Source organism: Oncorhynchus nerka, linkage group LG18 (genome assembly GCF_034236695.1).
Source record: "Oncorhynchus nerka isolate Pitt River linkage group LG18, Oner_Uvic_2.0, whole genome shotgun sequence".
Classification (NCBI taxonomy): domain Eukaryota; kingdom Metazoa; phylum Chordata; class Actinopteri; order Salmoniformes; family Salmonidae; genus Oncorhynchus; species Oncorhynchus nerka.
Genome location: NC_088413.1, coordinates 44,812,494 through 44,836,125, shown reverse-complemented (window position 1 = coordinate 44,836,125; position 23,632 = coordinate 44,812,494). Strand labels below are relative to the sequence as shown.

Here is a 23,632-nt window from a genome sequence, read left to right as displayed (position 1 = left end):
TCACCCCTTGAGCATGTTTGGGATGCTCAGGATCAACGTGTACGACAGCGTGTTCCAGTTCCCGCCAATATCCAGCAACTTCGCACAGCCATTGAAAAGGAGTGGGAAAACATTCCACAGGCCACAATCAACAGCCTGATCAACTCTACGCGAAGGAGATGTGTCGCACTGCAAGAGGCAAATGGTGGTCACACCCAATACTGACTGGTTTTCTGATCCATACCCCTACTTTTTTTTTAACTATCCGTGACCAACAGATGCATACAGTGGGGCAAAAAAGTATTTAGTCAGACACCAATTGTGCAAGTTCTCCCACTTAAAAAGATGAGAGAGGCCTGTCATTTTCATCGTAGGTACACTTCAACTATGACAGACAAAATGAGAAAAAAAATCCAGAAAATCACAATGTAGGATTTTTAATGAATTTATTTGCAAATCATGGTGGAAAATAAGTATTTGGTCAATAACAAAAGTTTATCTCAATACTTTGTTATATACCCGTTGTTGGCAATGACAGAGGTCAAACGTTTTCTCTAAGTCTTCACAAGGTTTTCACACACTGTTGCTGGTATTTTGGCCCATTCCTCCATGCAGATCTCCTCTAGAGCAGTGATGTTTTGGGGCTGTTGCTGGGCAACACGGACTTTCAACTCCCTCCAAAGATTTTCTATGGGGTTGAGATCTGGAGACTGGCTAGGCCACTCCAGGACCTTGAAATGCTTCTTACGAAGCCACTCCTTCGTTGCCCGGGCGGTGTGTTTGGGATCATTGTCATGCTGAAAGACCCAGCCACGTTTCATCTTCAATGCCCTTGCTGATGGAAGGAGGTTTTCACTCAAAATCTCACGATACATGGCCCCATTCATTCTTTCCTTTACACGGATCAGTCGTCCTGGTCCCTTTGCAGAAAAACAGCCCCAAAGCATGTTTCCACCTCCATGCTTCACAGTAGGTATGGTGTTCTTTGGATGCAACTCAGCATTCTTTGTCCTCCAAACACGACGAGTTGAGTTTTTACCAAAAAGTTCTATTTTGATTTCATCTGACCATATGACATTCTCCCAATCTTCTTCTGGATCATCCAAATGCTCTCTAGCAAACTTCAGACGGGCCTGGACATGTACTGGCTTAAGCAGGGGGACACGTCTGGCACTGCAGGATTTGAGTCCCTGGCGGCGTAGTGTGTTACTGATGGTAGGCTTTGTTACTTTAGTCCCAGCTCTCTGCAGGTCATTCACTAGGTCCCCCCGTGTGGTTCTGGGATTTTTACTCACCGTTCTTGTGATCATTTTGACCCCACGGGGTGAGATCTTGCGTGGAGCCCCAGATCGAGGGAGATTATCAGTGGTCTTGTATGTCTTCCATTTCCTAATAATTGATTTATTCAAACCAAGCTGCTTACCTAGTGCAGATTCAGTCTTCCCAGCCTGGTGCAGGTCTACAATTTTGTTTCTGGTGTCCTTTGACAGCTCTTTGGTCTTGGCCATAGTGGAGTTTGGAGTGTGACTGTTTGAGGTTGTGGACAGGTGTCTTTTATACTGATAACAAGTTCAAACAGGTGTCATTAATACAGGTAATGAGTAGAGGAGCCTCTTAAATAAGAAGTTACAGGTCTGTGAGAGCCAGAAATCTTACTTGTTTGTAGGTGACCAAATACTTATTTTCCACCATAATTTGCAATAAATTCATAAAAAATCCTACAATGTGATTTTCTGGATTTTTTCCCCCTCATTTTGTCTGTCATCGTTGAAGTGTATCTATGATGAAAATTTACAGGCCTCTCTCATCTTTTTAAGTGGGAGAACTTGCACAATTGTTGGCTGACTAAATACTTTTTTGCCCCACTGTATATGCAACATAGATAGCTAACCTTTTTCTTGCTTATTGTATAGTGTAGGATAAAAATACCTGTATGCCTATGGATATGTATGGACCCTAAAACGGTTGGTATAAAGTTCAGAACGGTGGTTTAAATGTTTTATGGCTTCCACTGGTTAAGGGGAGGGGGGAGTTGCACAGAGAACGAGGACACGTACCTCTCTAACGCAGAGAAGAAGAGAAGGATAAAACAACAGCGGTGTAAAAATAAGAATCGTCCTGATGCTGGGAGAAAAGTGTCTCTTGCTGCAACCCAGCGACGGGAATAAGACAGAACAGAGCCCTGAGGGTGCAGAGTATCTGGGTGCAAAACACACACACACACACACACACACACACACACACACACACACACACACACACACACACACACACACACCAAAGAAAAAACAAAATAACAAAAAGTAATTCCACACGTAGCTGCAGTGGCCTAGTTCCTTTCTTTGTTATCAGCCCACTATGGTGTGCACAATGTACACACTGGGCCAGTAGATAGGGACTGGGAGCCACTGTCTGCATCCCAAATGGCACCCTATTGCCTACATACCGCACTATAGTTGACCAGCACCTGCAGTCACAGTGGCTGTGGATGAATGGAAACTGTAAAGGATATAGGCAGAGATGCGGCTCTGTGCCTCTGTGTTAACGGCTGGTGTATACGCTCCATTATAGGGCCATTCAGACACACAATGGATGTGTGGGATATGTAGGTCGAGTGGGACAAAGGCATGTAGCCTCTAGAGTGTCAGCTCGTGGGAGAGGAAGTGAGAGAAAGGAGAGTTGAGCTGTGTGTGAGAGAATCGACTGTGTGACATACAGTAACATTGCATCACTGCCATCAACACCACTCGAGAGGCATATCGGTTGGATCTGTGTGTGTGTGTGTGTCTAAATGTAGCCAGCAATCAGAATTAAGCCTTGCGTGTTTCAGTTGGTGTTTAAGTGAGTCTGTCAAAATGCAAGTCAGAATATCTGTATTATTGCAAATGTGTGTGTTGGTCTGAGTGGGAGCGAGTGAGTGTGTATGTTTGAGCTTGTGTGTGTGTGTGCGTGTCTGAGTGAGAGGTTGCCTACACCAACTAATGCTTAGAAGACAGTTTAATGTCTGTATTAGCAGGGGGATGAACCCAGTCCCATTCCCTTCAGCTTAAAACATGCAGAAATCACAGTTGAACGCTTTCATCGCGGTCAGTTCTACGCCTTACAGAACAGAAACAGGCCAGTGAAATAAAGGACCAGGTCTTAAATAGAACACATTCAGGTGACACTAGTGTACCTTTAATGTCCATTATAAAACGGGTTGTTTGGATTCTGGATGCTTACTGGACGAGCAGCGTTCCAAGCCGTGCTGTATTGGCCTAGACAGGCACACCTAAGCCTGCTAACAGGTCCATCTGAATTCTCACGTCGCCTTCATAGGAATATCATGTTCACGTTGCTGTATTTCCCCTTGTTTCTAGCCTAGCATTCAGTTTGGTACAGTGGTCGGGTTAATATAAGCCTAGCTGTTTGCCTGTCCGACCTCGGAAACGACGTGTCAAATTTGAAATGCGATCTCCCCTGTACCATAAAGAGCGAACAGTGTCCAGAAAAGAGTGGTACCCTTGTTTCTCTTGAACATCGTGTAAGCTGCAACTCGTTTCCCTGAGGGCCATTCCACTGAGGAAAATCACGAGAGGAAAGTTACTACGGATGTGGTAAGGACAACGTGGTTGCTGATTGTCTTTCAAGGGTGGGCGGTTTTGTGTTTAGATGAGTATTATTTTGGTTGAGCTCGTTCCAGGGGGGTGGGAGTATTAAAAACATACTTTATTTGACCCGTTTCTGAAAACTTCAGAGTTTAAGGCAACTATATATATGAAAAATATATTTAAAAAAAAAAGTGTTTGTTTTGTTTTCTATTTAATTGTTGACAGCCAGTTTATATTAGAGAAGGCGACGCATAAGGAGTGACGCATTTAAGTGAAATTAAAGTTGTTTTCTGTTGGTGGTGAGCAAACTTGTCTTAAGGGGGACCTTGTTACAGCTTGTGGTTTTTACATTTATGATTTGAGGTTGGAATTTTCCACACGTATAGCGCGTTAGCAACGATTGGTGTCACCTCGTTAGTCAGCATGTGTTACACCTGTGCTGGCTCGTTAGTTGGAAGGTGTTTCACCTGTGCTGGCCCAGGTGATATTTATGAGCGGCTGGCCCAGTACTCAAGTTGTCTTGAGAGATATGGAGGGTTAACACGCCCCCTATTTTTGATTTCTAGACAAAACAATCCTTTATCTGATCTTCCCCTGATTTTTGTTTTGCACTACTTTTTTGTTTTGACTCCTGTCTTGAAGTTTGGTGTGGGGTTTTTTCTTTTGTTTGCCTCTTCTTGGCCAAATTTCGTGGGCGCTCATGGTGGGTGTCTTTTAGGTTCCAGTTGTTGCTGCTAGTCAACTTTCAGCGGACACCCCCATAAGTGTCTTTCAGAAACCTTCCTAAAACCACACCTGTTTCGTTTTGGCTGTTGTCAGTGACTCTGTTTGAGCAACATTAATTGGTTTTCTTGCTGGGGAACATGAAAGACATGATTAGGCTCGCTGTAGTTTAGCTAGCATAGCAACAATTGTTGTTTGCTTCGCGTCGAGCCGAACAACGCCATTTACCTGTGACTGTATTCAGCACATGGCACGGTCTCTTGTGCTTTATAGTTTAAATACACACATTTTGTCACAATAGCTATAAGGAATATGGTTGATAACTTGTCTGGCTTTAAATCTGTGCCTTTGATATGGCCATGAAATAGAAAATACACTCCCAACCCTATTCAGATGACGGATGGACAAAAAGTGCCTGAGAGATGAAGTCAATTCTGCAACTGTCCCAGCAGTGATTTACATCATGTGTGTCTGACTAAATCACTGTTAGGATTATATCAGAGCCATTTCCCCAGGCTACTGTTATACACTGCAGAGTGATTGTATTGTAAATGCTTCTGTGCCTTCCTAAACCGGATGGTGAACTTCAGGGAGCTACATGGATAACGCCTGCTGGCTGCTGCAGAGGAAGAAGCAGTGTCGACACCTCTGTCTAATCAGCTGCAGGAGATCTTCTTGGCCAGCCTCTGCTTTTGCCTCCATCTCCCTTTATCTTTCTCCTCTCCATTCCTTACCTCATCCCTCCATCGCCACACACACAACAGAAATGTCTCCTTCTCTCTCTCGCCATCTCTGACCGCCCTCTCCATCTCTCGTTCTCTTCTGTCTCTCCTCCATTTACTCCCTCCCTCCCTCCAATAGCTACCAACACAAAAGCAGTCTGACAGGCTGGCAGACAGCTACTCTGGAGCGAGATAGCACCATAGTGACCAGACAGGACCCTTTTATTTACAGGAGTCTTGGTAGAAAAAAAATCACCTGTCTCACTACTCTGGAAAAATGTATTGTTGAGTTAGTTTGATTGAACAGGGTGAAGTTAGGGCACAAACACGACTACACCTCAGCTCAGCTGAAAATAGGCCTACAGCAACATCCACAGACCATACGAACCAGGCAGACACACAGACTATACACACACACAGTAACAAAATCAACTCCCCTCCATCCTCGGACACTGTCTGACTGAACACACATGCTGGTGTAGTAAACATACGCACATACTAAGGCTTGGTCACATGCTGGTAAACACACACCACTGTATTGGTTATCAGGTCCCTACGTCTCCTCCTGTGTCTCGTCCTGGTGCTGTCATCCTCCTCTCTCCAGAGGTCCTACTGTCAACAATACTTAGTTTATAGATGGGGGGGGGGTGTACTACCCCGCTCCCAGTTCCCTCCCTCTCTCCATCCCTCTGTCCCTTCATCCCTCACTCCCACTCATCCATCACCCTATCAATCAACCAGCGAAGGGTCAATCTACCCAGCGCTCACCATCGCTGTCGTGCGCACGCACACACGTCTGCTGGACCCATCTGAGCTCATCATAAGTGTGTGTCCACAGGGAGCTTGTCAGAATGACTGACAGCCCAGCTAAAGTAGATGGGGTGAAACGGCTCAGGGTGCTAGCCCGTTTTAAATTGACCATTGAGTCAATATATAATAAAGATGAACTCTTACAAGAGACCAAACCAACGCCCACTTTAAAGATATAAAATGCACGCACGCACGCACACACACATACGTTTGCTTTACTATCCTTGTGGGGACCAAACAATTGATTCCCATTCTTAATCTGATTTCTTGTAACCCCCAAACCCAACCCTTAACCTAACCCTAACTCCAAATCCTTAACCTAACCCTAACGCCAAACCCTAAACCTTAACCTAACTTAACCCTTAACCTAACCGTAACCCTTAACCTAACCCTAACTCCTAACCCTTACCATAACCCCTAACCTAACCGTAACCCTAACTCCTAACCGTAACCCTTAACCTAACTCCAAACTCTAAACCTAAGTCCAAACCGTAACCCTTAACCTAACTCCAAACTCTAAACCTAACTCCTAACCGTAACCCTTTACCCAACCCTAACTCCTAACCCTTAACCTAACCCTAACGCCAAATCCTTAACCTAACCCTAACGTCAAACCCTAAACCTTTAACCTAACACTTAACCCTTACCTAACCGTAACCCTTAACCTACCCCTAACGCCAAACCCTAAACCTAACCCTTAACCTAACACAACCTTTAACCTAACACTTAACCTAACCGTAACGCCAAATCCTTAACCTAACCCTAACGTCAAACCCTAAACCTAACCCTAACTCCTAACCCTTAACCTAAACCCTCACTCCTAACTCTTAACCTAACCCTAACCCTAACCCTTTACCTAACCCTTAACCTAACCCTAACGCCAAATCCTTAACCTAACGTCAAACCCTAAACCTAACCCTAACTCCTAACCCTTAACCTAACCCTAACTCCTAACCCTTTACCTAACCCTTAACCTAACCTAACCGCAACCCGTAACCTAACCCTAACTCCTAACCCTAACTCCTAACCCTTAACCTAACTCTAATTCCTAACCTAACCCTAATCCTAAACCTAACTCCTAACGCTAACTCTAATCCGGTGGGTTAACTGCCTCGTTCAGGGGCAGCACGACAGATTTTCACCTTGTCAGCTCAGGGGATCCAATCTTGCAACCTTAAAGTTAACGAGTCCAACGCAATAACGACCTGCCTCTCTCTCGTTGCACTCCACAAGGAGACTGCCTGTTACGCGAATGCAGTAAGCCAAGGTAAATTGCTAACTAGCATTAAACTTATCTTATAAAAAACAATCAATCATAATCACTAGTTAACTACACATGGTTGATGATATTACTAGATATTATCTAGCTTGTCCTGCGTTGCATATAACCTGACTGAGCATACAAGCATACAAGTATCTAAGTTTCTGACTGAGCAGAGGTAGGTAGAAGCAGGCCCGTAAACATGAATTCAAATAGCACTTTTGTGCGTTTTGCCAGCAGCTCTGCATTGTGCGTCAAGCATTGCGCTGTTTATGACTTCGAGCCTATCAACTCCCGAGATGAGTGAAGTGAAAGTAACCGAAGTGAAATGGCTAGCTAGTTAGAGCGCTTTAATAGCGTTTCAAACATCACTCGCTCTGAGCCTTGGAGTGGTTGTTTCCCTTGCTCTGCATGGGTAACGCTGCTTCGAGATTGGCTGTTGTCGTTGTGTTCCTGGTTCGAGCCCAGGGAGGAGCGAGGAGAGGGACGGAAGCTATACAGTTACACTGGCAATACTAAAGTGCCTATAAGAACAAAGGTTAATGAAATACAAATGGTATTGAGGGAAATAGTACTATATTTCCTATAATAACTACAACCTAAAACTTCTTACCTCGGAATATTGAAGACTCATGTTAAAAGGAACCACCAGCTTTCATATGTTCTCATGTTCTGAGCAAGGAACTTAAACGTTAGCTTTCTTACATAGCACTTTTACTTTCTTCTCCAACACTTTGTTTTTGCATTATTTAAACCAAATTGAACATGTTTCATTATTTATTTGAGGCTAAATGTATTTTATTGATGTATTATATTAAGTTAAAATAAGTGTTCATTCAGTATTGTTGTAATTGTCATTATTACAAATAAATAAATAAATCGTCCGATTAATCGGTATCGACTTTTTTTGGTCCTCCAGTAATCGGCATTGGTATCGGCGTTGAAAAATCATAATCGGTCGACCTCTAATCCTAACCTTAACCCTAACTCCTAACCCTAATCCTAACTCCTAACCGTAACCCTTAACCTAACCCTAACTCCTAACCCTAATCCTAAACCTAACTCCTAACAGTAACCCTAACTCCTGACCCCTAACCCTAATCCTAACTCCTAACCCTAATCCTAACTCCTAAACCTAACTCCTAACCGTAACCCTTAACCTAACCCTAACTCCTAAACCTAACTCTTAATCCTAACCCTAACTCCTAACCCTAACTCCTAACAGTAACCCTAACTCCTGACCGTAACCCTAACTCCTAACCCTAACTCTTAACCCTAATCCTAAACCTAACTCCTAACCGTAACCTTTAACCTAACTCCTAACCCTAACTCCTAACCTTTAACCTAACCCTAACTCCTAACCATAACTCCTAACCCCAAACTTAATTCTCACCATAACCCTAATTATAACCCTAAACCTAACCCCTATACCTAAAATGGCACTTTTCCTTGTGGGGACCGGCAAGGATAGTGAAACCACGCACGCATGCACGCACACACACACAGACACACATGCACACACACACAGACACACACACGCTCTGTCCTACTCAGACAGCTCTGTTAGCAGTGCAGCCAGAAGTCTCATTACTGCAGTTCCTCAGAGAGACTCAGCACACTGCTGCAGTCTCAGTCTATACCCCAAATGGCATCCTATTCCCTTTATAGTGCACTACTTTTGACTAGAGCCTAATAGGGCCCTGGTTAAAACTATTGCACTATGAAGGGAATAAGGTGCCAAATGGGAAGCAGATTTAAGTCTCACTGGCTGCTTCTCATTATGCTGCCTGGCCTCCACACATAGCAGAACAGCCATTACCACAGGGTCTGGACCCTGTACACCACCCCATTAACACTGTAGACACAACCCTGTACACCATCCCATTACCACAGGACCTGGACCCTGAACACCACCCCATTAACACTTTAGACACAACCCTGTACACCACCCCATTACCACAGGACATGGACCCTGTACACCACCCCATTAATACTGTAGACACAACCCTGTCCACCACCCCATTAACACTGTAGACACAACCCTGTCCACCACCCCATTAACACTGTAGACACAACCCTGCCCCCCCCCCCATTAACACTGTAGACACAACCCTGTACACCACCCCATTAACACTGTAGACACAACCCTGTACACCACCCCATTAACACTGTGGACACAACCCTGTACACCACCCCATTAACACTGTAGACACAACCCTGTACACCACCCCATTAACACTGTAGACACAACCCTGTACACCACCCCATTAACACTGTAGACACAACCCTGTCCACCACCCCATTAACCCTGTAGACACAACCCTGTACACCACCCCATTAACACTGTAGACACAACCCTGTACACTGCCCCATTAACACTGTAGACACAACCCTGTCCACCACCCCATTAACACTGTAGACACAACCCTGTCCACCACCCCATTAACACTGTAGACACAACCCTGTACACCACCCCAATAACACTGTGTACACCACCCCATTAACACTGTAGACACAACCCTGTACACCACCCCATTAACACTGTAGTCACAACCCTGTACACCACCCCATTAACACTGTAGACACAACCCTGTACACCACCCCATTAACACTGTAGACACAACCCTGTCCACCACCCCATTAACACTGTAGACACAACCCTGTACACCACCCCATTAACACTGTGGACACAACCCTGTACACCACCCCATTACCACAGGACCTGACCCTGTACACCACCCCATTAACAATGTAGACACAACCCTGTACACCACCCCATTAACACTGTAGACACAACCCTGTACACCACCCCATTAACAATGTAGACACAACCCTGTCCACCACCCCATTAACACTGTAGACACAACCCTGTACAGCACCCCATTAACACTGTGGACACAACCCTGTACACCACCCCATTACCACAGGACCTGGACCCTGTACACCACCCCATTAACAATGTAGACACAACCCTGTACACCACCCCATTACCACAAGACCTGGACCCTGTACACCACCCCATTAACACTGTAGACACAACCCTGTACACCACCCCATTACCACAGGGCATGGACCCTGTACACCACCCCATTAACACTGTAGACACAACCCTGTCCACCACCCCATTAACACTGTAGACACAACCCTGTCCACCACCCCATTAACACTGTAGACACAACCGTGCACCCCCCATTACCACAGGGCCTGGACCCTGTACACCACCCCATTAACACTGTAGACACAACCCTGTCCACCACCCCATTAACCCTGTAGACACAACCCTGTACACCACCACATTAACACTGTAGACACAACCCTGTACACCACCCCATTAACACTGTAGACACAACCCTGTACACCACCCCAATAACACTGTGTACACCACCCCATTAACACTGTAGACACAACCCTGTACACCACCCCATTAACACTGTAGACACAACCCTGTACACCACCCCATTAACACTGTAGACACAACCCTGTACACCACCCCAATAACACTGTGTACACCACCCCATTAACACTGTAGACACAACCCTGTACACCACCCCAATAACACTGTGTACACCACCCCATTAACACTGTAGACACAACCCTGTACACCACCCCATTAACACTGTAGACACAACCCTGTACACCACCCCATTAACACTGTAGACACAACCCTGTACACCACCCCATTAACACTGTAGACACAACCCTGTCCACCACCCCATTAACACTGTAGACACAACCCTGTACACCACCCCATTAACACTGTGGACACAACCCTGTACACCACCCCATTACCACAGGACCTGACCCTGTACACCACCCCATTAACAATGTAGACACAACCCTGTACACCACCCCATTAACACTGTAGACACAACCCTGTACACCACCCCATTAACAATGTAGACACAACCCTGTCCACCACCCCATTAACACTGTAGACACAACCCTGTACAGCACCCCATTAACACTGTGGACACAACCCTGTACACCACCCCATTACCACAGGACCTGGACCCTGTACACCACCCCATTAACAATGTAGACACAACCCTGTACACCACCCCCCATTACCACAAGACCTGGACCCTGTACACCACCCCATTAACACTGTAGACACAACCCTGTACACCACCCCATTACCACAGGGCATGGACCCTGTACACCACCCACATTAACACTGTAGACACAACCCTGTCCACCACCCCATTAACACTGTAGACACAACCCTGTCCACCACCCCATTAACACTGTAGACACAACCGTGCACCCCCCCATTACCACAGGGCCTGGACCCTGTACACCACCCCATTAACACTGTAGACACAACCCTGTACACCACCCCATTAACACTGTGTCCACCACCCCATTAACACTGTAGACACAACCCTGTACACCACCCCATTAACACTGTGGACACAACCCTGTACACCACCCCATTAACACTGTAGACACAACCATGTACACCACCCCATTAACACTGTAGACACAACCCTGTCCACCACCCCATTAACACTGTAGACACAACCCTGTCCACCACCCCATTAACACTGTAGACACAAACACCCAGTAACACCGCAGTAATGCACCACCCCATTAACACTGTAGACACAACCCTGTACACCACCCCATTAACACTGTAACACTGAGTAACACAACCCTGTACACAGAAACACCCCATTAACACTGTGGACACAAACCCTGTACACCACCCCATTAACACTGTAGACACAAACCCGTGTCCACCACCCCATTAACTCTGTAGACACAACCCTGTCCACCACACCATTAACACTGTAGACACAACACTGCACCCCCCCATTACCACAGGGCCTGGACCCTGTAATGCACTACCCCATTAACACTGTAGAACACTGCAAACCCTGTACACCACCCCATTAACACTGTGGACACAACCCGCAGTGCAGTAACACCCCATTAACACTGTAGAACACAGTACCCTGTCCACCACCCCATTAACACTGTAGACACACCATGTACACCACCCCATTAAGACTGTCACCGAACAGTAACACCGCAGTAACACTGTACACCACCCCATTGGGGTAACACCGGTAACACTGCAGTAACACCGTAGTAACACCGCAGTAACACTGTACACCCCACAGTAACACTGTAGTAACACCGCAGTAATGTTGCAGTAACGCCGCAGTACCACTGTAGTAACACTGCAGTAACACCAAAGTAACGCCGCAGTAATGCCGCAGTAACGCCGCAGTAACGCAGCAGTAACACCGCTAACGCCGCAGGCAATGCCGTAAACACCGCAGTAACCGCTGCACCGTAACGCCGCAGTAACACTGCAACACCGTAACACTAATACCGCAGTAACACGCCGCTGTAACACCGCAACACTGTAGTACACCGTGAGTAACACCGCAGTAACGCCGCAGTAACACCGCTATAACACCGTAGTAGCACCGCAGTAACACCGTAGTAATGCCGCAGTAACACCGCTATAACACCGCAGTAGCACCGCTATAACACCTCAATAATACTGTAGTAACACCGCAGTAACACCGTAGTAACCGCAGTAACACCGCAGTAACACCGCAGTAACACTGTAGTAACACCGCAGTAACACCGCAGTAACACCGCAGTAATGCCGCAGTAACGCCACTGCAGTAACACCGCAGTAACACCGTAGTAACACCGCAGTAACACCGCAGTAACACCGCAGTAACACAGTAACACCGCAGTAACACCGTAGTAACGCCGCAGTAACGCCGCAGTAAGCCGCAGTAACACCGCAGTAACGCCGCAGTAACGCCGCAGTAACACCGCAGTAACACCGCAGTAACACTGTAGTAACACTGCAGTAATGCTAACAATGTGAGCTGAGGCCTACTCATGGCCATTGGCCAGTGCTGACCACTACATACAGCAGGGGTCAGTAATGTCTGACTCTGGGTAGGAGCTGCTCCTACATTTACATTTACATTTAAGTCATTTAGCAGACGCTCTTATCCAGAGCGACTTACAAATTGGTGCGTTCACCTTAAGACATCCAGTGGAACAGCCACTTTACAATAGTGCATCTAAATCTTTTAAGGGGGTGAGAAGGATTACTTTATCCTATCCTAGGTATTCCTGAAAACAATGAGGTGGGGTTTCAGGTGTCTCCGGAAGGTGGTGATTGACTCCGCTGTCCTGGCGTCGTGAGGGAGTTTGTTCCACCATTGGGGGGCCAGAGCAGCGAACAGTTTTGACTGGGCTGCGCGGGAACTGTACTTCCTCAGTGGTAGGGAGGCGAGCAGGCCAGAGGTGGATGAACGCAGTGCCCTTGTTTGGGTGTAGGGCCTGATCAGAGCCTGGAGGTACTGAGGTGCCGTTCCCCTCACAGCTCCGTAGGCAAGCACCATGGTCTTGTAGCGGATGCGAGCTTCAACTGGAAGCCAGTGGAGAGAGCGGAGGAGCGGGGTGACGTGAGAGAACTTGGGAAGGTTGAACACCAGACGGGCTGCGGCGTTCTGGATGAGTTGTAGGGGTTTAATGGCACAGGCAGGGAGCCCAGCCAACAGCGAGTTGCAGTAATCCAGACGGGAGATGACAAGTCTCCTCAGGTCTAGGATCAGTTTACATACCCCAATTCTAACCTTTACCAAAGGTGACACACACACAGAACTGACCTTAGATCAGTTAGTTTAGATACGCTCTCACTCTCCTTCAATAGAGCAGGCTACGTACAACGGAGTGTGAGAGAGTAAAAGAGAGGGAGGCTGTGTATGTGTGTGTGAGCGTGCCAGTGTATGAGTTTGAGCGTACATGTGTGAATATGTCTCAAATCAGCCCGAACAACTTCTGCACATCTTTTCTTTACTCTGAACGTTAAATTAGGACAGACCTTATCACTTCACAACTCTTGACTGTTGCTTCAGGCTTGAATCAAAATCGGCACGCCAGTGTTTTGAGGGCCGGAATACGGCATGTGACAAGCGCAATAACAGAACAGCTTTTCTCACGACCTTTAGACACAGCCCATCAGCCCAGGTTGGCACCCTGTCCATCACGTATCACAACACGCCATCTTACACTACACCATAGCTACCATGAGAGGCACCGACATTACATGGATTTAGTTCCGGTTTGTAAACGGCAGCAAGGAAAGGAAATACTCTTGACGTTAGACTACTTTATCCCGCGTCTCATCAGAACACAACAAAAATCCACCACTGATCAGACCACCACCAACAGCTTGTGAGAGAGGATGCTGAAGAGAGAGGAAACATACTGCAGTACTCTGATGTAAATCCACACCTAACCTGGAAGTGAACTTCAGTAATGTAGTGTTTTTTACATTTTATTTACCCAGGTTAGCCTCATTGAGATACAATCTATTCTTTCAAGAGAGACAGGGACCAAAACTGAGAGAGCAGCAAATATCAGACCGACTGTAACAACTTACAGACAAACCATAAAATATGTTATTTTTTTGTTGTTGACAAAGACGCATACATTTCAATTACAGAAACATACAAACATGTAAACTTAGACTACAGAATCTAACCAAGAAGGGTAATGTAAAGATCACAGATGATCAACACTTGGATTAAAGGGTCAGTGAAGTAAGGAAGCAGAGGAAATACTCTTGACACCTTGAAGACTACTTCATCTAAATCCAGTAATGTAAGAATACAGATTACCAACGCTGCCTGGGATTATTGGGTGAGATAATATGCAGTGAAGTAATGGTGCTTAACATCTCACAGTAGAAACAGAAGGAGAGGCGAGAGAGTGAGAGACAGAACGTGAGAGAGACAGAGATAGAAAAAGAGAAAGCTACGAGTAGAGACAAAGACAAGGGGGAAGAGGCAGAAACAGAGCAAGAGCCAAACTCCAGTCAGTGTGTCAGTTAGTCCCGGCCACGCGTCTCACCTGAGTGTCTCAGCCATGCGTCTCAGGTCCTCGTTCTGCTGTTTCAGTCTCTCCAGCTTGGCCAGGATCTTGGACAGCTCTCTGCTGGATCTCTCCGGGTGCTCGCTGTCCTTCACAAGGTGACCTCCGATGTAGAACAGCAGTGTGCCCCACGCCAGGAGCACGAGCATGATCCAGCGCCACGAACCTGCCCATGGGCGCATCTTTCACCCCTCTGGGGCTGGGTTGGAGGGGTGAGGGATGGGGGGGGGTGAACAGCACTCCCGTCACAATAGGCCTTGAGGCATGGTGAGAATGCCGGAGGGCGTAGGGGGGGGAGGGGGGAGGACGGAGATGGTGAGAGGTAGTTCAGGTAGGGTTGGTGGGGTTAGTTAATGCATGGCTATGGTTCCTCCAGGGAGTTAGGATGTCCGAGTCCTCTCTGGTCTAGGCTGGACTGGGCGTGTGCTGATCCTGGGTCTGGTAGTCTGGTCTGTCACCCTCTGTGTCTCTGTAGTCCTGACTGACTGATTGACAGATGTCTCTCTGGGTCTCTATGAAGTGGCCTTGTAGAATACTTCCCTCTGTTCAAAGAGCAAACAAAGTAGGGTTGGTCACTGACAAAATCTGAGAGAAACCGCAGCCCTTATCTTCTTCCTCCACCCGTCCTCTCTTTCTCTGTGATAAACCAGAGTCAGGTGCCCCTCGCTATATGAATTCACCACACAGCAGTAAACAAACGTCACATGCCACTCAGCATTACATCAACAAACTGGCTGAAAACACCACAAACCCACTTCTACACACCACAAACGCACCAGTCAACTTAACACAAACCCACCGAACGCAACAAAAAAATCCACCGCTGATCAGAGCACAACCAACGGCTAACTGCCTGTGAGCGAGAACACTGAAAATAGAAACGCGGCTACCGGTACTTCCCTTGTCTAATAATAAAACTGGGTTAAACCATTGTTATGTGGAGGAGCGTGTGGATGTCAGCATAGAGGTCTCCTCCCCTCTATTTGAGGAGAGACCCCCCCCCCGACACAGCTCTGTTCACATACATACACTCCTCCCCCAGGACCCTGGCCACACACACAGGCAGGCAGGGAGATCACACACAGACACACACATTTTTGACATCACAGGCCAGCAACGAGTTGAACGGTTCAGCAACGATAATGGATATGGCTGAATATTCTATGTTCATTACAGGGGATATAGAATACTTATCCCTTCATTACAAATGACTGGCAGGCTGGCTGAATACATAAGAGACTAGTTAGTTATGGATTTCTGTGTGGAGAATATACAATGTATTATAGATTGTAGCAGTGGTTTGGGGCGAGCGCGAACAAAGGGCGGACTCAATTAATTAATCAGCAGACTGACCTTCAGCTGCGTAGTGCTGCCTGCTTGTCTATCAAGTTTCAAGTACAGTGAAATGGCTTTCGTGCTCTTTCCCGACAATACAGTAATCAACATCGGTAGTACTATACATTATATATATATATTTAAAAAAAAGTCAAGTAGAACAAAAACACACGAGAAATAGAAATAAGAAGAACCACGAGAAAGCAAGCACGGTAAACTATATGTCCAGGGTCAGTGCCAATACCATACTGTATGTGCAATGTGCAGGGATAGCAGGGATACTGCAGTGGTTGAAGACTCTTATTTGGTTCAGAAAAGTGCATTGAAATGACTTAGGAACTGTGATCACTTTGGAGAGTTGTGTGACCACGTTGGAGACACCAATTCGTCCTCTCACACAAACCTTTGTAATCAAAAAATGTTGCTCCTACCCCACATTTTCCAGGGACACTTTATCATGTTACTGAATGTACCCAGAGTGTTTTAAGATTCAGTTATCAACAAATGCAGTGAATAGTACAGTGATTTAATGTAAAAAGGCACATAAAATCAACCGTGTAATGTTTGGATAAAGTATTGTGTCAGGTGAACTGTTGTGTCCTCAACTTTGGCCTAATCATTTTTCCCATAATCGTCAAGCTGTTCACTTTCAGTTGCTTCACTCTTAGAAAAAAAGGTGCTATCTAGAACCTTAAAGGGTTATTCGACTCTCCCCATAGGAGAACCCTTTAAAGTAGAGGTCGACCGATTAATTAGGACCGATTCAAGTTTTCAACAATCGTAAATCGGTATTTTTGGGCGCCGATATATATATATTTTTATATACCTTTATTTAATCTTTATTTAACTAGGCAAGTCAGTTAAGAACACATTCTTATTTTCAATGACGGCCTAGGAACGGTGGGTTAACTGCCTTGTTCAAGGGCAGAACGACAGATTTTCACCTTGTCAGCTCGGGCGGATCCAGTTAACTAGTCCAACGCAATAACGACCTGCCTCTCTCTCGATGCACTCCACAAGGAGACTGCCTGTTACACGAATGCAGTAAGCCAAGGTAAGTTGCTAGCTAGCATTAAACTTATCTTATAAAAAACAATCAATCATAATCACTAGTTAACTACACATGGTTGATGATATTACTAGATATTATCTAGCGTGTCCTGCGTTGAATATAATCTGACTGAGCATAAAAGCATACAAGTATCTAAGTATCTGACTGAGCAGAGGTAGGCAGAAGCAGGCGCGTAAACATTAATTCAATTAATCAATTAATTCAGCACTTTCGTACGTTTTGCCAGCAGCTCTTCGTTGTGCGTCAAGCATTGCACTGTTTATGACTTCAAGCCTATCAACTCCCGAGATGAGGCTGGTGTAACCAAAGTGAAATGGCTAGCTTGTTAGCGCGTGCTAATAGCGTTTCAAACGTCACTTGCTCTGAGCCTTCTAGTAGTTATTCCCCTTCCTCTGCATAGGTAACGCTGCTTCGAGTGTGGCTGTTGTCGATGTGTTCCTGGTACGAGCCCAGGTAGGAGCGAGGAGAGGGATGGAAGCTATGCTGTTACTCTGGCAATACTAAAGTGCCTATAAGAACATCCAATAGTCAAAGGTTAATGAAATACAAATGGTATAGAGGGAAATAGTCCTATAATTCCTATAATAACTACAACCTAAAACTTCTTACCTGGGAATATTGAAGACTCATGTTAAAAGGAACCACCAACTTTCATATGTTCTCATGTTCTGAGCAAGGAACTTAAACGTTAGCTTTCTTACATAGCACATATTGCACTTACTTCTCCAACACTTTGTTTTTGCATTATTGAAACCAAATTGAACATGTTTCATTATTTACTTGATGCTAAATTGATTTTATTGATGTATTATATTAAGTTAAAATAAGTGTTCATTCAGTATTGTTATAATTGTCATTGTTACAATTTTTTAATATATTTTTTAAATCGGCCGATTAATCGGTATCAGCTTTTTTGGTCCTCCAATAATCGGTTTTGGCGTTGAAAAATCATAATTGGTCGACTTCTACTTTAAAGAACCCTTTTTGGTTGCAGGTAAAAACCCTTTTGGAACCAAAAGGGTTCTACCTGGACCAGAAAGGTTTCTACCTGGAACCAAAAAGGGTTCTCCTTTGGGAACAGCCAAATAACCCTTTTGGAACCCTTTTTTCTAAGAGTGTATCATGCTTATGCATATGCATTTAATATGTATTCTGTAAGAAACATTTCAATTTAGCCCTACCCATATAGGCCAATTCCCACAAGTGTAAAGGGTTAAGATGGCTTCAACTTTTCTAATTGTCAATACTTATGTACCTACGTTGACTCAACAAAGATCAACGTGTTTAATCAACTTAGAAATTCACAACCAAAAAGTCAAATCAACTTACACAATATAACAGCTGTGTTGACTAAAAATGTCATGTTCAGATGTTTCTCACATCTCTCTCTAGTCTCTCGTCTCTCTCTAGTCTCTCGTCTCTCATCTCTTTCTAGTCTCTCTCTCTAGTCTCTCGTCTCTCTCTAGTCTCTCTCTAGTCTCTCTCTCTAGTCTCTCTCTCTCTAGTCTCTCTCTCTCTAGTCTCTCTCTCTCTAGTCTCTCTCTCTCTCTCTCTCTCTCTAGCCTCTCTCTCCCTAGTCTCTCTCTCTAGTCTTTCTCTCCTCTCTAGTCTCTCTCTCTCTCTCTCTAGTCTCTCTCTCTCTCTAGTCTCTCTCCTCTCTCTAGTCTCTCTCCTCTCTCTAGTCTCGCTCTAGTCCCTCTCTCTCTCTAGTCTCTCTCTCTAGTCTCTCTCCTCTCTAGTCTCTCTCTCTCTAGTCTCTCTCTCTCTGTCTCGTCTCTCTCTAGTCTCTCTCTCTCTCTAGTCTCTCTCCTCTCTCTAGTCTCTCGTCTCTCTCTAGTCTCGCTCTAGTCCCTCTCTCTCTCTAGTCTCTCTCCCTCTAGTCTCTCTCTCTCTCTCGTCTCTCTCTCTAGTCTCTCTCTCTCGTCTCTCTCTCCTCTTTCTAGTCTCTCTCTCATCTCTCTAGTCTCTCTCTCGTCTCTCTCTCTCATCTCTCTCTCTCACCAACACTGCTAGGCCTGTATGATCAACGCTCAACCACCGGCCTAGTGCCTATATACCATTCCAGCTAAAGTTATAATCCTGAATGCTGTTGTTTTGCTGGTAAATAACTGCTTTAAGATACTTAAGGCTTAAGGCGTCCACCAACAACATGTTGGTGCTGGACAATGTGACCAGGGAGATTTTAAGAAATATACTGTACCCATATGCATTGGGTGTGTAACCCATTAGGCCAACCACCCACGGCGCCCAGAATGACACAAATCCCATTTAGATGATGGGAGTTAATCTGAACAGAATATACTACTCCTGTAATGAAGCATCCAACAAAACAAAATGCAATTTGCGGGAAAAAGGCCATTCTAAAGGCCATTCTAAAACAGCACCTGAAGGATATTGAAAGAACGTTGATGAAAAACAAGAGGACAGGAGAAAAATGGCATAATGAGGTCGTCTTTCATAAGCACCGTGCGTGGAAAAAGGCCTAGCTGATTGTTGTCTTGCAGCTGTCAGTGAAAAGCATCGGAAACACGTGTGAAGATAATGTGTCTTCTGTGTAATAAAAGATGTCAAGACAAAAAAATAAGGGGGGGGTGTGACGAAGAGAGAACAGGTACTTCTCTCCCCAGAATGCACTCAGCTGTCTCCCACCAATTCTTCCACATTGAGTGTTTCATGTGAATCGTTTGCCGCTTGATTGTTTCTGTTTTACGAATTCCCCATCACATATATGTCACCAGTAGCAAACGTACCATTCGGTTACATTAATTTCTGTTAATGCGCTGTATGCCTAATTAGATCTAGAGTCATTTACCATTCTCATTCTCAGAGTGGAAACGTTGTTTGCAGAGTTCCCGTTACACTTGTGAGAGGCAAGTCCGGGTTTACTTTATAACCATCATTTACGAGTTGTCCATTTTTTTTCCCGTTCATTGCCTTTTATTTGGAGTGCTCCATGTGAACAGTGAGCGTTGGTCTGGTTTCTCTATCCTGATAATGTTGAGGGTGTGCGCGCCTGGGCAAGCATAGAAGTACCTGGCCTGCTGCGCAGAAATGTAGGAAAGTGCTCACTTGATTTCTGGTTGTCTTAGTCACCATGTCCACCACTAATAAGCTGAGCTTCTCAAGTCATTCTTTATTCACCAGACACAGGTGTGAAACATCCATTGCGGATGATAGAATAATAGTTCCTCACAGTAGAGGCCTATTTGAAAAATCTTTCCAACAACCCCCCCCCCCCCCCCTCCCGTTGATAATCACCAAGCCTCGGTGTGAAAGAGCAAAATATGATCATCTGATGATCCCATATATCCAGTGGAAACGTCTTAAAATAACTTTCCCTTGAGCAAAAACAGTTGTCTGTCCCGGTTTGGGAAACTCTGAGGGCCCAGAATAGGCTAGTTGATACAATGTTGCAAGTTCCCTATAGATAGTTTCTTGCCTGAGCCAGTTGATTTGATACAATGTTGCACTTCACTAGCAATAGCTCAAGTCAAGACAGATAGAAAGCGAGGCATATGCGCTGAGTAGAGAGATTGCGATTGAAAGAACCTGAATTCTCATCAGTATATTTTCTAATAACATTTTTTCGGCTTTATGTATTTGAATAAGTTGACAATGGAAGTTATATGTGAAGTTATAGGCCAACGGCTACAGCGGCCATCTATATGATTTAGCCGCCAATGATCCCGGGTGTATCAATATGTCCATCAAGCAAGGTAAGATATGCCTCATATTATGAAGTGAAATACTCAGGTTTCAAACAATTAAGTAGGTTTTAAAAATGCATACTGCCTCCAGCTCACATTGTAAAGTGGTCGGTGATGCGCTGATCGCCTGCCTACCGTTGTGTTTTTCTCCCGGTCAATCTGTCCACGTTTATTTATCTTTTTAAAAAAAATTTACAGCCATGGCCAAAGGCGGGCAATTGCCGGCACGCACGCACACACACACCCACCCACAGGGCAGTAATAAACCATATCAGGCCAGTAGCAACAGATGATATGCTGTTATATGGGCCATGATGGTAGACCGAATGAAAGTCAACTGTCTGGGGAAAGGAAAGAACACTGACTGTTCGCTCACTGGTGGCCATTTTACACGGACATTCAGAACGGCCCATTTCCTGTTCCTGTAGCGTGAGGCGTGGTGTCAAATCAAATCAAATGTTTATATATACATATTTAGCAGATGTTATTGTGGGTGTAGCGAAATGCTTGTGTTCCTAGCTCCAACAGTGCAGTATTATCTAACAATTCATACAAGCACATGTACAAGTACACCCCTTGGACAAGATGCTAGTCTGTACAGTACAGCACAAATAACAGAATGTTCTGTATCTGTGACAGCTTGGAACAATCTGCAGGGTATTTATATAGGCAAACTAGGGCTGACCCCATTTAGTCGACTGGTCGATTGTTTGGTCTATAGGCTGTTGGTCGACTGAGACTTCTTTAGTCGAGCAGTAGCAAAGACACCGGTCTGATTTGCGTCTGTCTGAGTGGACTAATCCATTGTGGAGGCTGTTGGATAGCGGTCGCTGTCTGCGATGCTGAAACGCATCAGTGCGGCCTCCACAATGCGCTGTTTAAATTGGTGCTTTTTCCTAGACCACGTCGCTATGTGCATGACAGCAAAGTTAACCAGCATATTGGTGTTGAGAACAACCCGAGAAAACAACCCGTGCCTTATTGTCTAAGAAAAGTGAGTAGAGAGGACACCCCAATTGAATTAGGTCTATCATCAATAGTCTAACTGTTAAATGTGCCTGGCTTTATAAAACATGAATTTACTGTACAAGTATATCTACAAAAATAAGACAGATCCTGCTTCTGTTGTCTTTTTGAGTGTTTGGTTGATTGTCTACTGATTCTGTGAGCACCTTTATAATAATAACCACCCCCTTTCCTTGATCTCCTTCGTATTGTTAGTATTACTATTATTGCTAATATTATTATGATCATCAGAACGAGAAGGAAGGAGGCATCTTTTGGCACCCTAATCAAAAGTTAGCTTAACTCTCATTATCATTAATAGGCTTAGTATAGCAGCCTTGTATAACCACCATCGAGCTGGAGGCCTAAGAGCACCTCCTGTTTAGTCTGAATATGGTAACTTACTTAGGCCTATATTTTAGTACTGACCTAGGCTATCAAGCATTTTAGTTTAAAATTAGTTTATAGTTGGCGTAAACAATAAATAGGCCTAAACCGTTCCATTTCAGAAATTGCATTCACGAATGAATGCGACTGTTTTTCGTCTTTGCTGAAATAAAGGCTGGACAAAAAAACGTTGCAACAGACTCTCTGGTAGGCTTATAATTTATTTAGTGTTGTTTACATCGTTCCAAATGGTCAGAAAAGTTCTATTTGTAATCTAACAGCACCAGTTTGGGACACATAATATGCACGCAGTGCTTTCTCCTTACCTTCTTTTTCTAGATCTCCAGCATTTTCTACAACTAGTCAAATTTATTCCACACACATCTGACTTCCCCTTTACCTCCTGAGCAACCAGTAAACATTCCCGTTTCATTTTTTTTGTCATATCCTCTGCATCGATATTGCTGTCACGTGTTATGGTGTTCAGAGTTTGTTATAACCAATTTGTTGATGTGATTATGATATGCTATAGTTCAGGCCCTATTGGTCACGTGCATGCGTCACGTAAAGAGAGCAAGGGTAGAGGGAATAGGGATTTCGGTAATATAACTTTTCAGTCAGAAATGGCTGTAATTATGTTGCAGCTTCCGCAACACGGACAGCACTATACACACTGATTTTCTGTGGTGGTCACTGCAGCACAGAGGAGAGAGAGAGAGAAGTGCTATTCACACAGTCACTCACTGTCTTTCTTTCTTCTTTTTTAAAAACATCGCAGGAAGTCTGAGTCAGGCGGCACAATCAAATCAATTGCTGGTTGGACTCCCTCCATTTGCCTTCATTATTTCATCAAACAGTGTGCTTAAAGCATCAGACAAGCTCAGTGCATATAGTTGATTTGATTAAAACACATAGGATGTGTCTATATATGGAAAAATACCCGTAAAACTTTTTTGGGACCGTTGTTGAATGCAAACAGATGGGAGATAGAACATACAGTACACGTGTGGTAAATAAAATGAAACGTTACACCTGAACGATAATGTGGTGATAATGCGAAAGGTTGCTGGTTTGAGATTCCCGAGCTGACAAGGTGAAAAATCTGCCGATGTGCTGTAAAGCAAGGCACT

At 44.9% G+C, this 23,632-nt stretch overlaps 1 protein-coding gene across 1 annotated transcript in view; it reads right to left on the bottom strand.

Annotated features, from left to right (window-relative positions):
• The window catches only part of LOC115145961 (alpha-(1,6)-fucosyltransferase-like), a 137,641-nt gene that overhangs the window by 22,741 nt on the left and 91,268 nt on the right, over positions 1-23,632 (bottom strand). Inside the window, 1 exon segment of the mRNA XM_065004126.1 lies at positions 14,976-15,538. Within this exon segment, the coding sequence (XP_064860198.1) occupies positions 14,976-15,178 (203 nt within the window). The 5' untranslated portion in view covers positions 15,179-15,538.